This window comes from Siphateles boraxobius, unplaced genomic scaffold (assembly GCF_051911475.1).
Source record: "Siphateles boraxobius isolate OS27281-9 unplaced genomic scaffold, OSU_SipBor_1 31, whole genome shotgun sequence".
NCBI classification, from domain to species: Eukaryota; Metazoa; Chordata; class Actinopteri; order Cypriniformes; family Leuciscidae; genus Siphateles; species Siphateles boraxobius.
The window spans coordinates 11,313,133-11,330,024 of NW_027508931.1; the positions used below are offsets into that span (position 1 = coordinate 11,313,133).

A 16,892-nucleotide genomic window follows, 5' to 3' on the forward strand; every position below is an offset into this window, starting at 1 on the left:
AGAAGACTGGCGCGTTTGTTCGAGGAAGTTTACGCTGTCAGAACGTGTTTTCTGTGATATGGATTAAGTTAACGCGATATTTCTTTATAGTCATTTGTCATTTCATTGGATTTGCGAGGAAAAGCAGACACATTTAGATATGAACTTTAGATGTGAACTTTTTGAACTTCAAGTCATGTTGCGTTGACACTGTGAGGAGTTTATTGTCAGTGTATAACTGGCCTAAATGCAGTGTTGATCTGTTGAATTTAACCTATGTGGTGTTTAGTCTGTTTGTTGGAATCTAACCTGATCCCGATTATATGATATGGAGAGCAAGAGCGGTCGGTTTCCTTTCCCCTTCCAGCCCTATCAGATTCAGGAGAGCTTCATGGAGGCACTTTACACTGCTCTTGATCAGGGGAAAATCGGTATATTCGAAAGTCCCACTGGCACGGTCAGTCTGCGCATGAGATCGGTTCATCTCACCATCTCAGTACAGATGACAGTGGATGTTTGAGCTTTCTTGTGTTTGGTCCTGCAGGGAAAGTCTTTGAGTCTTATATGCGGCGCACTGACGTGGCTGAGAGACCACGAGGAGAAGAAGAAACGAGAGGCTGCTAGACTTCTGGAGAAAACGGAGGAGTGTGACGGTGTGAAGGAGGAGAAGAGCAACAGCCAACTATCAGAGCCAGACTGGGTGTCTGAGTTTGTGCAGAAGAAAGCAGAAAGAGACATGGTGAACAAGTTAAAGGTATGAGAATTATTATGTGCCTTTTACAGTTCATCAGTTCTTCAAGTCATGTGTTTCCAAGGCAAGCAGGGGTTTTCAATCCGTGGGCTGTAAGGTAGTGCTAGATGAAAAAGTGGAAAAGAAAAAACTGTAAAAAATAAAGAAGTAAAAAGAATATTAAAATAATTCAATAAATAATTTGATTGAAAAATACTTTGATAAACTATTTTCCAAATAAAATTTGTTTATATATATATATTACATTACATTTACATTTATCTGATGCTTTTATCCAAAGCGACTTACAATTGCTATATATGTCAGAGGTCGCACGCCTCTGGAGCAACTAGGGGTTAAGTGTCTTGCTCAGGTACACATTGGTTTCTCACAGTGGATTCGAACCCGGGTCTCTCACACCAAAGGCATGTTTCTTATCCACTGTGCCACTGCTACCCCTTATATATTCAGTCAAACCAAAATGTATTCAGAAACCTTCAACATTTCTCACATTATCACAGTTAAAGGTTGTATCAGCGATTTCAGGCCCAAACAAAAATTATCACATTCATATAATCTTTCCTAACGATCCACTAGCTGCCCGCCCCATAAGCAGGCTGTCAAAAAAACGCGTCTCTGTAGGCAGCCTAGGCTCTGAGATCTGCACACAAAAACAAATGGGTGCAACCACCACTCAAAATCAAAATAAACAGTGTTCTAACCAATCACCGACAGGGGCGGGTGTTGTTTGTTTTTGCGCTCGTGCACGGCGCCTGCACGCGAAGTCGGAGCTGAAGAATAAGGCAGCGTCTATCAACCCTATGCTATCAACGGACCAGATACATTTAACATGGAAGAGGCAATCCCCAAGAAGAGAAGGAGGATTAGGGCGAGCGAATACCCTCGTTTTTCGTCAAAGAAACGAATTTTAATCAGGAAGGCTTTTGAACGGTGGACAGAACTCAAAGATTTGAAAAATTTTAAATCGGACGCTGAGGTTGAACTGTTTCTTCTGGACAGGTGAGTAGCTTCTAGTGTGGACTTTTTTGTATGTGAACTGTGTGTGGAAATATAATTCTGTGTCGAGTGAAGCTCGACTAAACTCGGATCGCTCTAGCGAATATCAGATCTCGATTCAAACACAAACAGAAGTGACTTCACCCACAATCGCTGATACAACCTTTAATTCATTATAGTTTAAAAATGGTTCTAAAATATGACAAGAACTCAGAGTTATCAAATCATATTTTACTTGTTTTGGCCATCCTTCTGCTAGACGGTCTCACAAATGAATGAGGTTGAATAGCTGTCAGCTGTTAAAATTAAATGCACATTTAGATAATACCAATTTAGGTCAACCGATTACCAAGCAATGGTTAATTTTGTTCAGTCTGTGATGTAAAAAGGTCGCATTAGCAGTTAAAGAAAAAACACTTAAGCAAAACATGGTCAGGTCAAGTGTCAGAATAGTTTTTAGTGTGTTTATAAATTGTTTTATAAAAATGTTTATGAATTTTACTGGTAGTCCACTGTATGAAGACTTTTTGGATATAATATGTCACAGTTTACTTTATTTTGCTATCCTCACTTACATAAATGAACTATAGTGTCCTGCACCCACTAGTAAAAAAATATAAAAATTATATTTGGTATCTGAATAATTTTTGGTGTGACTGTATATATAAATATCTAGCTGCCTTTCATGAGGATTATCTTACAACCCCAAATCAGAAAAAGTTGGGACATTTTGTAAAATGCATTAAAATCAAGAATCTGTGATTTGTTAATTCTATTTAAACTTTTTTTAACTGACAAAAGTACAAAAAAAGTTTCCCAATGTTTTCAATGATCAACATAATTGTATTTTGTAAATATGAACAAAGTTTGATTTTGATGGCTGCAACACACCCCAAAAAAGTTGGGACAGAGACCAAATAAAAGTGAAAAGATTATCCAAATTAGATTATCCAACTTTTGAAACAGTCCACACTGAGCAGGTGAATTGGTAATAGTTGAGGGTATCATGTTTGGGTGTAAAAGTGCTTCTCAGTTTTTTTAAGCAAAGATGGGTCATGGCTCATCAGTTTGTGCCAAATATCATGAGAGAATTGTCAAACAATTAAAAAAAATCACATTTCTCAATGCAAGATTGCAAAGAATTTATGTCTTTTATCAACATCTATCAACATTTCATCTTCCATACATAATATTGTCACAAGATTGAGGGAATCCAGAGAAATCTCAGTCTGTGTAGGGCAAGGCAGTAGACCTCTGTTGAATGTGCGTGACCTTTGAGCCCTCAGATGGCATTGCACAAGATACCATCATGCTAATCCGTTAAATACAGACACATGTGCTCAGGAGTAATTTGGAAATCCGTTTTCACTGAACACAGTCTGACGCTGCATCAACAAATGCCACTTGAATCTCTGATACGCAAGGAGAAAACTTTACATCAGTTCTATGTGGAGATGCCGGAGAGTTCTCTGGGCCTAAGCTCATCTCAGATGGTCTAGAAGACAGTGGAAATGTGTGCTGTGGTCAGATGAGTCCATGTTTCAGCTTGTTTTTGTAAAAAAATGGACATCGAGTTCTCAGTCCCAAAGACGAAAGGGACCAACCAGACTTTCACCAGCGACAGGTGCAAAAGCAAACATCTGTGCTGGTATTGAGGTGCATCATTGCAAACGGTATGGGTAACTTGCATTATTGTGAAGGAACCATTGACATGGAGGCATGTATTTGGATTGTACAGAGACATAAACTGCCATCAAGATGACATCTTTCCTGGGAAGCAAGACAATGCCAGGCCTCATTCTGCACATGCTAAAACTGAGTGGTTTCTAGACACTCTGCACCATAGAAGGGATGTGCCTGCCTGTTTACTGCAGTCCAGATATGTCTCTTATGGAAAATGTATGACCCATCATGAAAAGAAGAATCAGGTAATGATGACCACAGACTGTTGAGCGGCTGTCTTGTATCTGACAAGATTGGGCAAATATTCCACTAGCAAAACTCCAACAATTAGTATCCTCAACTCCCAAATGATTAAAAAGTGTAATTAAAAGGAAAGGTGAAGTGACACAGTGGTAAACATGTCTCTGTCCCAACTTTTTTGGGGGTGTGTTGCAGCCATCAAAATCAAAATTTGTTCATATTTACAAAATACAATTATGTTGGTCAGTGAAAACATTGGAAAACTTCTCTTTGTACTTTTGTCAGTTAATAAAAGTTTAAATAGAATTAACAAATCACAGATTCTTTGATTGATTTTAATGCATTTTACAAAATGTCCCAACTTTTTCTGATTTGGGGTTGTATATGCAAGTCCATGGCATCTAAAAGATTGAAAACCCCTGTATAAGAGAATAAAAAAAAAAATCATCCTTGTCCTTAATTTAATTCAGGATGAAGAGCTGAAACGGAAGAAGCGTGAGGAGAGACTGGAGATGATCCGACACAATGCCAAGCTCAGATATGATATGAAGAGAAAAGTGAGTGCATGAACAGTGGGATCTGAAAGACTGACATCAGGGGTTTACCTGGAAATAAACAAAATGTTTTAGGATTTAGAAACATTTAAAATGAAGGGGGAAAAAAGAAAAAAAAAGAAAACAGAATAAATATTGAAAAATTCTGCAAATATTTGTTTTTTAAAATATTTAATAGTCTAGTCTTCACAAATAAATAAATTGAAATAAATAAAACAAGTGAGGATCTGCTTTATTTTAATTGCTCTTATGGATATTTACCCATCTAAAGTTCGCAACAGTTCTAGTCTTTCGGTCTTTAAATCTCGTCTTAAAACTTATCTGTTTAGGCAGGCTTTTATGTGATTTTAATAATTGTTGCTGCACTGGTTTTATTGTTTTTATGGATTTTGTAAGGTGTACTTGAGTGCCATGAAAGGTGCCTATAAATAAAATGTTTAATAATAATAATGATAATAATAATAAAGTCATGTTGCTTATTGCACCTTTAACAGGCCAATGAAGATGATGAGGCTGTAAAATTACTTCAGCTCAGCAGAGAGGGAGTGGAGTCAGAGAGCCACGATCCAGAGGAGGACAGGCTTATTGTAGCAGAATACGAGAGTGATGATGAAGCCACGCCAAAGAGCAGGTATTGATTGTGTTTGTGGATGACTGGATGAGTTTGTGTCTCCCAGCCTTGAGTTCTCATAGCGTTCCCTCTACAGGCTGTGTGATGATGACGATGATGAAGTTCTAGAAGAGGATCATGTCACTAAGGTGCATGTTTAAATCCACCCTGCATTTGGTAAACAAGGTGTTTGTGCATGTTTAACAGTGTATTTGTTTTATATCTTAAGATTTATTACTGTAGCCGAACTCACTCTCAGCTGGCTCAGTTTGTGCACGAGGTACAGAAGAGTCCATACGGGGCCGCTGTCCACTTGGTTAACCTGGGCTCTAGACAGGTAAACATGCACCAGATTTACTCTTACGATTACAGTATGACTGATTTATACACACTTATATGCCATTATTGTATATATACACACTACCGTTCAAAAGCTTGGGGTCTGTGATATTTTTGGAATGTTTTGAAAAGAAGTCTAATGCTACATTTATTTGATATAAATGACTATATATATATATATGTGTGTGTGTGTGTGTGTGTGTGTGTATATGTATATATATATATATATATATATATATATATATATATATATATATATATATACACAGTTGTGGTCAGAATTAATGGCACCCCTGATAAATATGTAAAAAATAAATCTACATTGTTTATCCTTTTGATCTTTCATTCAAACAATTCACAAAAAATCTAACCTTTCATTGAAGTAAAATAATTGAAAGTGGGGAAAATCACATTATGAAATAAATGCTTTTCTCCAAAACAAGCTGGCCATAATTATTGGCACCCTTTTATTAAATACTTTTTGGAATCTCCTTTTTCCATGATAACAGCTCTGAGTTTTCTCCTAAAATGCCTGATGAATTTGGAGAACAACTGACAAGAGATTAGAGACCATTCCTCCATACAGAATCTCTCCAAATCCTTCAGTTCAGCCCACTAATTTTCTATAGGGTTCAGGTCAGGGACTGGGACGGTGATGGCAGAACCTTCATTTTGTGCTCAGTGACCCATTTTTGTGTTGATTTTGGTGTTTGTTTTAGACCTTTGTCCTGATAGAAGATCCAACCACAGCCCATTTTAAGATTTCTAGCAGAGGCCGTCAGGTTTTGATTTTTTATCTGTTGGTATTTGCTAGAATCCATAATACCATGTATGTGAACAAGATCTCCAGGACCTCCAGCAAAAAAAATAGGCCCACAAAATACTATAACCAGCGGTATATTTAACCGCAGGCATGGGGTACTTTTTATCCCTGTTTGCACCAACACATCTGGTGGGTTTGCAATAAGCCATTTTTTGTTTCATCTGACCATAGAATCCAGTCCCTTTTGAAGTTCCAGTCATGTCAGACAACTGAATATGCTGGAGTTTATTTTTGGAGGAGCGAGTAGGATTTTTCTTGAAAACCTCCTAAAGAACATGTGGTGATGTAGGGGTTGTTTGATATATTCTTTTAGGCTTTCTGACCCCCAAGACTCAAGTAATCTCTGCAATTCTCCATCTGTGATCCTTGAAGAGTCTTTGGTCACTCAATCTCTCCTCTTCACCGTGCATTAAGACATTATAGACACACTGGCAGATTCATAACATCTTTAGTTGATTGTAACTTCCTAGTTATTGCCCTGATGGTCAAAATGGGGATTTTCAATTCTTTAGCTATTTTCTTACAGCCACTTTCTATTTTGTGAAGCTCAACAATCTTTTGCTGCACATCAGAACTATATTCTTTGGTTTTACTCATTGTGATGGATGAATAAGGGAATTTGGCCTTTGTGTTTCCTCATATTTAAACTCCTGTGAAACAAGAAGTCATAGCTAGACAATTTCATGTTTGTAGTCACCCTGATGTGCTAAAAAAAAGGTAAACATTAATGGGAATATACTTCAGAGATATTTTACTCGTAATTAATTCTAGGGGTACCAATAATTGTGGCCAACGTGTTTTGGAGAAAAACATTTATTTCATAATGTGATCCCCCCCCCCCCCCCACACTTTCAAATCTTTTACTTCAATGAAAGGTTAGATTTTTGCACAAAAAAAAATTTAATGAAAGATCAAAACGATAAACAATGCACATTTATTTTTACAGCCATCTTTGATCATATTTATCAGGGATGCCTATAATTCTGTCCACAACTATATGTATATACATTATTATTATTTTTTTTAATTAATATTCGGTAAAAACAGTAAGTTTGTGAAATATTATTGCAATTTTAAATAACTGTTTTCTACGTTATTATATATTTAAAATATGATTTATTCCTGTGATGTAAAGTTGAATTTTCAGCATCATTACTCAAGTCTTCAGTGTCACATGATCCTTCAGAAATCATTCTAATTTGCTGATTTGATGCTCAAACATTTATTCTTATCAATTTTGGAAACAGTTGTGCTGCTTAATATTTTTTTGGAAATTGATAATAAAAAAAATGTTTTTTTGATGAATTTAAAGTTCAAAAGAACAGCATTAATTTGAAATAGATTTTTTTTGCAACATTACAAATGTCTTTACTGTCACTTTTGATAAATTAAATAAATCCTTTCTGAATAAAAGTATTAATTTCTTTAAAAAAACAATTTTCTGACCCCAATTTTTTTAAATGGTAGTGTATAGTTTTGCAATTATACTAATACATATATTTAATATGATAAAAATCATTATAAAAACTAAATAATGAGTACCTATGACAAGGATTATGCTTTTACATTTTAAATTTTTTTTACAACCCCAAATCAGAAAAAGTTGGGACATTTTGTAAAATGCAATAAAATCAAGAATCTGTGATTTGTTAATTCTGTTAATTATGTTGGTCAGTGAAAACATTGGAAAACATTTCTTTGTACTTTTGTCAGTTAATAAAAGGTTAAATAGAATGAACAAATCACAGATTCTTGATTTTATTGCATTTTACAAAATGTCCCAACTTTTTCTGATTTGGGGTTGTAATTTAAAGGTCCCATATTATGCAAAATTCACTTTTGCATGCTGTTTGGACATAAATGTTTGTTGGCAGTGTGTGTATACTGTACACAACCACCCAATAGTGATAAAAATCCACTCGCTCATTTTTTATTAATCCCCATAAATCATCAGCAGTGTCTCCCAACGACCTGTTTTTCGCAATGCCGTTTTAGTGACATCACTAAGTACAGGCCCCGCCCACGAGTGTTGACAGACACTGCCGTTCTAACATAGACCCGCCCTGATCGAGTTCACAGCTGCTACACTGACGAGAATGTCTCCCAGCGTTGTAGGTGTTGTTTGGCTGAATTTATTAATCCACATAGCTCTCTAATTACTCCCGAAATCTGAGGCAGCCGCTGAAAACGAGGTGGAATTATTTTGTTTTTAAAGAAAATGCTCCCTCAACTCTACCGAAATTCGTTTATGTACTTGCGCTCTTCTTATATCTTACTGTTTACTCAGCTCTTACGGTGAGTTTCTGAAGTAAAACTGAAGCTTCATCTTTTGTGTTATGTACAATAAACTTTATTAACCCTTAACTGTCACTTGCCCGTATACGGGCAACCGAAATTTACTTCAAAATATTACTATTAAATCCTAATTTAATCATGACAAACTATATATCGTTGGAATGGTCTAAGACTCCTGAATAGATATTTTAGCGCTGTTTTTTTCTTACAAATTTTGTATGAACAGTAATATATGAATTTATGACAAGAGTGCACCTCAAAAAAATCTACGTCATTACAGGAGTTTCTGACCTTTGTCACAAAAAGTCGACGTACACACTTTTAATAACTGAAACTTTGTTTTTTTAATGCTAAAAGTTCATAATAAAACATAATCTAGTATTTGTCAATAAAAAAAGATAAAATTATATTTTAAAAAGTAAAGTAAAAAGTCCTCTAAAAAGTATATTATATATTATATATATATATATAGAATTTTTTATTATTATTATATCACATATTTTAGTAGTTATCATAAATTAGGTATCATTTGAAAGCTTACGAACTCAGAATTCATCCTGTAAAAACCGTTTTCAAATTGGACGTTGCGTTACCATAGAAACGGTATTTTTATATTAGGCCCCTCCCCTTTTGGGCATCATCTTTCATAATTTATTATCAAAAATGTTCTAATCTTGACAAAACACATATTGTCAGAAAGGTCTGAGTCTCAAGGTTCCATATTTAGTGACAGAAGTGATATTTGGATAGAAATGTATTAATTTGTTATGGCAGAATGCATACAATTAAATTCAATGGAATGCAATGGCACCCGGTGGCTATTTTTGGTATAACGCCTAAACAAAATCTCATGGGAACTTCAATTTTTGTGATATCAACTTTAAATTTGGAACACAACTTGGTTAGATATATAGCTTTCATTTTATAGTAATTTTATAGTAAAAAATATTTTGTAAAATATTTATTTTATATTAAAAAAATATATTAATAAAGTATATTTGATTTACTGTAAATTTTAACTTCCATAACTTTTTCATACTTTAATTTTTTGAAGTGCTTTCACTTCAGTAATAATCTGCCGATTGTTTTCTTTAAAACAAGACCAAACTTAGGTCTATATTCCAAAGCATTCTTGAATTACAACCATTTAGGTTTGTATACTGCATTTTAATGTCAATTATCAAAAGGGGGATGACAGCTAAGGGGTTAAACTCATCAGTATATGTTTGATCATCATTCGGACCTGGTCCGAAACAGCAGACTTGTAGGCTATTAATAGTGGATACATGCAGATGACAAATACGTTATAACCGTAATTAAACTACTAAACTATACCTGTTCCATCTCTATACAGCACTCTGACTCTGTAGGCATTATTGTCCGACTCCGGGTCGAAATGAACACCGTTACTGAGAGTTTCTGATATAATGGCTCGTTTCCACTGAGCGGTACGGTACGGTACAGTTCGGTACGGTACGCAACTATTTGCGTTTCCACTGTCAAAAGTTGTGAATGGTACCAAAAAACCGTACCGTACCACTTTTTGGGTACCCTTCCGTTGGGGTACCTAGCACAGTGGTACGGTACTAAAGGGTGGAGCTAGACTCACTGCAAAACGCTGATTGGTTGACAGAGATCGTCACTTGCGCGAGGGGAATGGCAACAGAAGAAGCGCCATTTTTTAATATACAGTTGGAATATAATACTACGGTTATTCTTTCACGAAATGTAGTTTTAAGAGTTTTTGAGGCGAGAATGTAGTTGTTTAAAGCTCAAATCTGCGGTTTATTTATAATGATTTATGATAATTTGATCCATTCTAGGCGATCACCGGGCGCTCGGCGCTCATGTTCCCCACCTGGAACAGCCTTTCCTCGGCTAGTCGTTCTGACGTTTGCCGCTGACTCTGTAGCAGCTAGTGGTAATTCGTCTTGTGTATATCTAACGGGTGATCTTTGGTCTCGTGAATCGATAATTCGTTCCCTGGCCAATCGTTTTGGCTGAGGGCTAAGTGAAGTTTCATATATTTAGGCTATAACTTTTCCGTTGTAAAGTTAACGTTAGACTAGCGCTGAATTTGTATATTTGACTGAATTGTTTGCTTTATTTCTTATTGTATAGCTTCTTGTAACGTTACCTTTTACTTATACTTTTATAATGGCTATTATTGATAGAACTGAAATTTAACAAAAAGAGATAGGGTTGAGTTTTGTCATTTCTTATTACAAGATTATCACTGTAATGTTGTTTATTGCAACATTTGTACAAATGCACATATTGCCTGGAATATGTTTAATATTTTTTTTTAATTTAAACGAAAAGATGCAGGGTTGTGTTTTATATTTCGTTTTGTTATAAATAGGCTAACGTTAAACATGTATATAATCAGGTCTATACATTGCCTGAACCACATTTGTGTGCCTATAATGTTTAAAATTTATTTAAATGAAAACGAAAAGAGGCAGAGTGGTGTTTTATAACATATTTCGTTTTATTGTTGCCTAAAATGTACATGCAGAACGCGCTGTTCCATTTGGAGAATTACCGGACTCGCGTCCTCAGGAGTTCTTCTGCTGAGAACTTTACATACTTGGTATTGAGAAATGCCTAATGTCGGCGCTTGTCTTCTTGTGACAAACATGACGAGAAGCAAGGACAAGATCTGCTGTATGCCATCCATTGGTGTTTACTCTGTCGCTTTCTTCTTCGCGCGAAAATCACGTTGATCGCTTCTTTCCGGCAAACACCACGCCTATCAAGTAGGGTACTGTTGGCGGTGGAAACGCTAGCTGGATCATGGTTTACTGACCCGACCCGACCCGAACCGTACTGTACCGTACCGTACTGCTCAGTGGAAACGAGCCATTATTATCATCATCCTGTGAGATGAAATTGTCCTGAGACTGAGCGCGAGCTCTTGAAGCTCCGCCCCCTGTGCCGTGCTCATTTGCATTTAAAGGGTACACACTAAAACAGCGCGTTTTTCTGAGCACCAAAAAATTACAATTTAAACATGCTGTAAAAAATTATCTGTTTTGTATTTTGAGCTAAAACTTCACATACAAACTCTGGGGACATCAGAGACTTATTTTACATCTTGTGAAAAGGGGCATAATAGGGGACCTTTAAAGGGGTCATATAATGCCATTTTGATTTGATTCTTTAGTGTCTAAATGAAAAGTTTGTAATATACTTTAATTAAAAATTTTCGTTAGTATTGTAAGAAAACGCTAATTTTACCTGGTCAAAAACAGCTCTGTTTTCAACACGCTATTTCAGTACATAATCCTTTAAATGATAATGAGCCTCGCTCACTCCGCCCCTCTGTTCTGCGGGCGTTCATAACAGCGTTATGACCACACCGCACGCTGAGTGTTTCCTTGACAACAGTTGAGGGTATAGGAAAAAAATGGCAGCGGGAGTCTCTGAGGAGGACACATCTGTGCAACCGTATCAGTTTGAACCGGAGTCGGAACAAGATGACGGCCCGAAGAAGTTCGACAATTAAGGCTCGAACATGACGTTTCTGAATGGTTGGTTATTATATTGTCACTTTGATCTATCTTTGTGTACTGGCAGGGTAGAGTAACTTAGTGAGATGTACGAACGCTATGTGTTTACTGATGTAAGTTATACGTACTCAGTTTGCAATAACACAATAACCATAACGCGTTGTTCATTATAAACGTGGGATTATGAATTATATTGAGAACGTCGTACATAGAAAACATGCCGTATGTACCCTGAGTGTAAACCTTAGCCGCATTCATCGTGAAGCGATTTGCAAAGATTAATATAAAGGTTAATAAAATTTTACACTTACTTTTTCTGGAGGTTCAGCAGGGAGACATGAATAGTTGGTAACGATTCTTTTTTCAGGAGCAGCTTCTTATCAAAATCAGCTTTATAAGTTACTTCCTTCGTTAACAAAGCAGTCTGGTGAGAAAAGATTTGCGAATCGTGCAAACATGAAAGCATTGACGTTGCTCGTGGGGAATATTCCCTTCGAAAACAAAACTCAGCCACTGTGTCTTCAGTGGTTCGGATTTAGGAACATCAAAATTACTGCTGTGTTCGTTATTACACCCAAGAACAGAACACCACAATCGCTTAGACGCCATTCTGCTCCAGCGTATCAACAATGACGGACTATGATGACTGACAGCTCGCTCAGGGCAGGGATCTGTTGAAACGCTGCTGTCAATCAACAATCGTGGGTGGGGCGTCGGATTTAGTGACGTCACAAAATCGAACGGCTCAATTTGAGGCAGGGGAAAACATATAAGGAGATTAAAACAGAAGCACTGGATAGATTTTTATCATTATATGATGGTTGTGTACAGGCACTGCCAACACACATTTCAGTACAATCACTTGAAAAAGTGCATGTACCATTATATGACCCCTTTAAAGGGATAGTTGAAAAATGAAAATTCGGTCACACTTTAGATTAGGGTCAAATTCTCCCTAAGTATTAACTACGACATTTGCCACAATAAACTTCTAATTACTGCTTATTAATAGTTAGTAAGGTTGTTGTTAAGTTTAGGTATTGGGTAGGATTAAAGGGATGTTGAATATGGTCATGCAGAACAAGGCATTAATATGTGCTTTATAAGTACTAATAAACAGCCAATATACTAGTAATATGCATGCTAATAAGCAACTTATTAATAGTGAGAATTTTGATTTTTGGCCAAACTATCCCTTTAACTTAAATTTTTTACATTTTCTGAAGAAAATGAGTGCTGCTTGCCTGAGCAAGAGTCGCTGCTACAATGCTAGGCCAGTTTTCAACAATTAATACTTATGAACACATTGATGAATTCATAAAAGGCAGAACAGATCATTTCTGTGTCATTTTGGCCCTTTTTAGAACCTGTGCATTAATCCAGAGGTCATCCGGCTCGGAAACGTCCAAATGATGAACGACCGCTGTTTGGAAATGCAGAAAAACAAACATGGTCAGAAACATAAACACAATCTCAGCAAATTCAAACCTAGTGTTATTGCTATTTCAAATGACCCAATTATTACATAATCTGGAGAGAATGACATAATGAGGAAAAGGTTGAAGTTCTGACCTCCATCTGCAGAGAAACGAGAAAAAGCACCAGACTTGGAGCCGAAGCGGCGTCGTGGTGATGCCAAGGCGACGTGTGCCTTCTCGGGTTTTGAGAGTTTGATGGCGATGAGGGATGAAGTGCTGGTGAAGGTGCGAGACGTGGAGCAGCTCCTACAGCACGGGCGGGAAACACACACGTGTCCTTACTACAGCACACGGATGGCCATACCTGCAGCTCAGGTACACACACACCCGCTGGAATACACTCTCGTTCATATAAACTGTGCATTCAGTCTTTCTCTCTTTTTCTCAGGTGGTGGTATTGCCGTATCAGTCGTTGCTCCATGCTTCCACCCGCAAAGCGTCAGGGATCAAACTAAAGGATCAGATTGTCATTATAGATGAGGCTCATAATCTGACTGACACCATCTCATCCATACACAGTACAGAAATCAGTGGAGCACAGGTACATGCATGCACAAACTCACTGATCTGATCTAGAGAACTCAAGACTAGTTAAAGGTAGGGTAGGTAATTTCGGAGAGGCTAGCAATAGCAAGCTGACTTTGAAAGCATAAAATCCAGCCCTCCCTTCTGAGCGTCTACAAAGCCATGCCTCCTTCAAAACACACGAACAACTCACACAGCAGAGTCTGCAAAGCGTCACAATAGACGGCACTTAACTACCTTATGTCTCAAAGCACATAACATTACAATAATAATGGGTCTCATTCACTAAGTATGCGTCCAAATTTGCGTACAAACGATTTTAAGAACAAATCACGATTCACCCAAAAATTCTTAATAATAATTTTTTCAAAATTTATGAAAAAATATAGGAACAACTGAAACCACACATACGCAAAAATCACTTACTCTGTACGGCCTTATAATCGTGTAAAGAAATTATATTCCAACCTAACACGAATAACATGACATTTGGACCGAATGCAATGAGTGGACGCACAATTTTTTGGTCCGGAGACAACCATAGAAGATATATGCACATATTTTAATATTTAGAACACTTCTATTGTTGATTGCTATCAGGATGTGAAGCGATTTTAAACCAGTATAACAAAAGTGTTTATTAAAAAATGTCTTTAACTAATGTGCATTTCTTATGTTTCAGCTCTGCAGGGCTCATTCACAGCTCTCCCAGTACTGTGAGCGCTACAGGTAAATGAAAACACATTCAAACATTTTGTACATCTAATTGAGAGTGCCCATTTCATTCCATTACAAACCCATATGACTTTTTTTCTTCTGTGGAACACAAAAGGAGAACTATTGGAAGAATGTTCGCAAACTGTAAATGAATGGGACTAATGCTGTTGAGCACCAAAATGTTTTTTTTTTCTCTTATGCTCACCATGACTGCATTTATTTGATAAAAATGTAGTTAAAAAGAATTAAAAATACAATTGATAAGAACAGCTTTTTATGTATATATATATATTTTAAACTGTAATTTATTCCTGTAATGCGAAGCTGAATTTTCAGCATCATTACCGAGTCTTCAGTGTCACATGATCCTTCAGAAATCATCCTAATATGCTGATTTGCTGCTCAAGAAACATTATCCCGTGGAGCTAAAAAACACACACACAAAAGTACTGAAAATGAAGTGAGCTAGAGGAATGTTCTTAACCCCTTAGCTGTCACCCCCCTTTTGATAATTGACATTAAAATGCACTATACAAACTTAAATAGTTGTAATTCAAGAATGCTTTGGAATACAGACCTAAGTTTGGTCTTGTTTTAAAGGTTTGGTCTTGTTTTAACAATCAGCAGATTATTACTGAAGTGAAAGCACTTCAATAAATTAAAGTATGAAAAAGTTATGGAAGTTATAATTTACAGTAAATCAAATATACTTTATTAATATATATTTTTTAATATAAAATAAATATTTTACAAAATATTTTTTACTATAAAATTACTATAAAATGAAAGCTATATATCTAACCAAGTTGTGTTCCAAATTTCAAGTTAATATCACAAAAATTGAAGTTCCCATGAGATTTTGTTTAGGCGTAGTACCAAAAATAGCCACCGGGTGCCATTGCATTCCATTGAATTTAATTGTATGCAATCTGCTGTAACAAATTCATACATTTCTATCCAAATATCACTTCTGTCACTAAATATGGAACCTTGAGACTCAGAACTTTCTGACAATATGTGTTTTGTCAATATTAGAAAAGGTTTTGATAGTAAATTATGAAAGATGATGCCCAAAAGGGGAGGGGCCTAATACAAAAAATACCGTTTCTATGGTAACGCAACATCCAATTTTCACATCAGATGATATTATCGTTATGAATTACTGTACATGTCATTGTGTCGAATGGCTGCAGAAGTCGACTGAAGGCGAAAAATCTGATGTACATCAAACAGATCCTCTTTGTGCTGGAGGGGCTTGTGCGAACACTCGGAGGTAAGCTGTGCGCTGCTTTGTTTTGTTTGTGTATTATCTTGTTCATCTGGTTTTATCTAGCTGATTTATTGCTGTCATTTCCCGTGAACAGGTAAAGTGGGTCAGAATCCGAACACTCAGTCCTGCCAAACAGGTAAACAAGCACAACGTGCATAGAAACTTTTTTTTTTTTTTTTTCTCCAAAAAAAATTTTTTGGCTTTGAATTTCTTTACACAACAGGAAGTGAGCTGCTGACTATCAACGACTTCCTGTTTAAGGCTCAAGTTGATAACATAAACCTTTTTAAGGTATTACTCCAACTCTTGTGTTATTATAGTATTATTTATTTAATATTCTAATATTTATTAATATTTTGAATTGGTTTTGATTTTTAACTCTAGTAATTTTGTTATGTGCTTTTGTCATAAAAGTTTTCCATCTTTTATTGATATTTTATTTTTGATTGGTTTCAGTTAACAAAAACAAATTTTAATAGTTTTTAGTTAATAACATCACTGCAACAACTTCATTGGCTCATTCTGGAAACAAAAACATGTTATTATTAATAATATTAATTTGACATTAGTATAATTCTTAACGTGGTTTAATCTGTCTTTTGAAGGTTCAGAAATATTTTGAGAAGAGCATGATCAGCCGAAAGGTCAGTACGAGAACACGTTTATGAATTTATTTGAACAAGTGTACATAAACGCACACACTGATGATCTGTGTCCTGTGTGTAGCTGTGTGGATTTGTGGAAAAATATGAAGGCAGCGGTGTAAACACACACTCGAAGAACAAAGAGAACCATCGTATAGAAGGACTCGGGCGTTTCCTGCAGACGCTTCAGAACAAACCTACAGGTACAATCTGTAAAACAAGTAACAATCAATAAACATTTAGGGTGTGTTCACACTTATCAGGTTTGGTTCGATTAAAACGAACTCTAGTGCGATTGCTCTGTTAGTAAGGTTCATTTGAATAAGCGTGAACATTGCCATCCGCTTTTTTTTTTCTTTTATCTTTAGGTTTGGTGTTAAAAGTGACAGTTTGAACGCTAAGTGAACCAGGACTAAATGTATCATATTCAAAAGAACCAAACTACAAGTGTGAACACACCGTTAGCTCCTCATTAT

General features: G+C 36.1%; 1 protein-coding gene across 2 annotated transcripts in view; it reads left to right on the forward strand.

The window, feature by feature from the left end:
- The window catches only part of ddx11 (DEAD/H (Asp-Glu-Ala-Asp/His) box helicase 11), a 24,972-nt gene continuing 8,080 nt past the window's right edge, over positions 1 to 16,892 (forward strand). Inside the window, exons 1-15 of one of the 2 annotated variants that reach the window (XM_077193830.1) lie at positions 1 to 436; positions 524 to 733; positions 4,120 to 4,206; positions 4,698 to 4,834; positions 4,911 to 4,962; positions 5,043 to 5,150; positions 13,147 to 13,234; positions 13,367 to 13,575; positions 13,649 to 13,801; positions 14,468 to 14,514; positions 15,696 to 15,775; positions 15,867 to 15,908; positions 15,996 to 16,063; positions 16,378 to 16,416; positions 16,499 to 16,619. In XM_077193830.1, coding sequence (XP_077049945.1) covers positions 308 to 436; positions 524 to 733; positions 4,120 to 4,206; positions 4,698 to 4,834; positions 4,911 to 4,962; positions 5,043 to 5,150; positions 13,147 to 13,234; positions 13,367 to 13,575; positions 13,649 to 13,801; positions 14,468 to 14,514; positions 15,696 to 15,775; positions 15,867 to 15,908; positions 15,996 to 16,063; positions 16,378 to 16,416; positions 16,499 to 16,619 — 1,570 coding nt within the window. In that variant the 5' untranslated portion in view covers positions 1 to 307. The remainder of the gene's footprint in view (positions 437 to 523; positions 734 to 4,119; positions 4,207 to 4,697; positions 4,835 to 4,910; positions 4,963 to 5,042; positions 5,151 to 13,146; positions 13,235 to 13,366; positions 13,576 to 13,648; positions 13,802 to 14,467; positions 14,515 to 15,695; positions 15,776 to 15,866; positions 15,909 to 15,995; positions 16,064 to 16,377; positions 16,417 to 16,498; positions 16,620 to 16,892) is intronic. The other variant, XM_077193831.1, reaches the window with a different exon arrangement.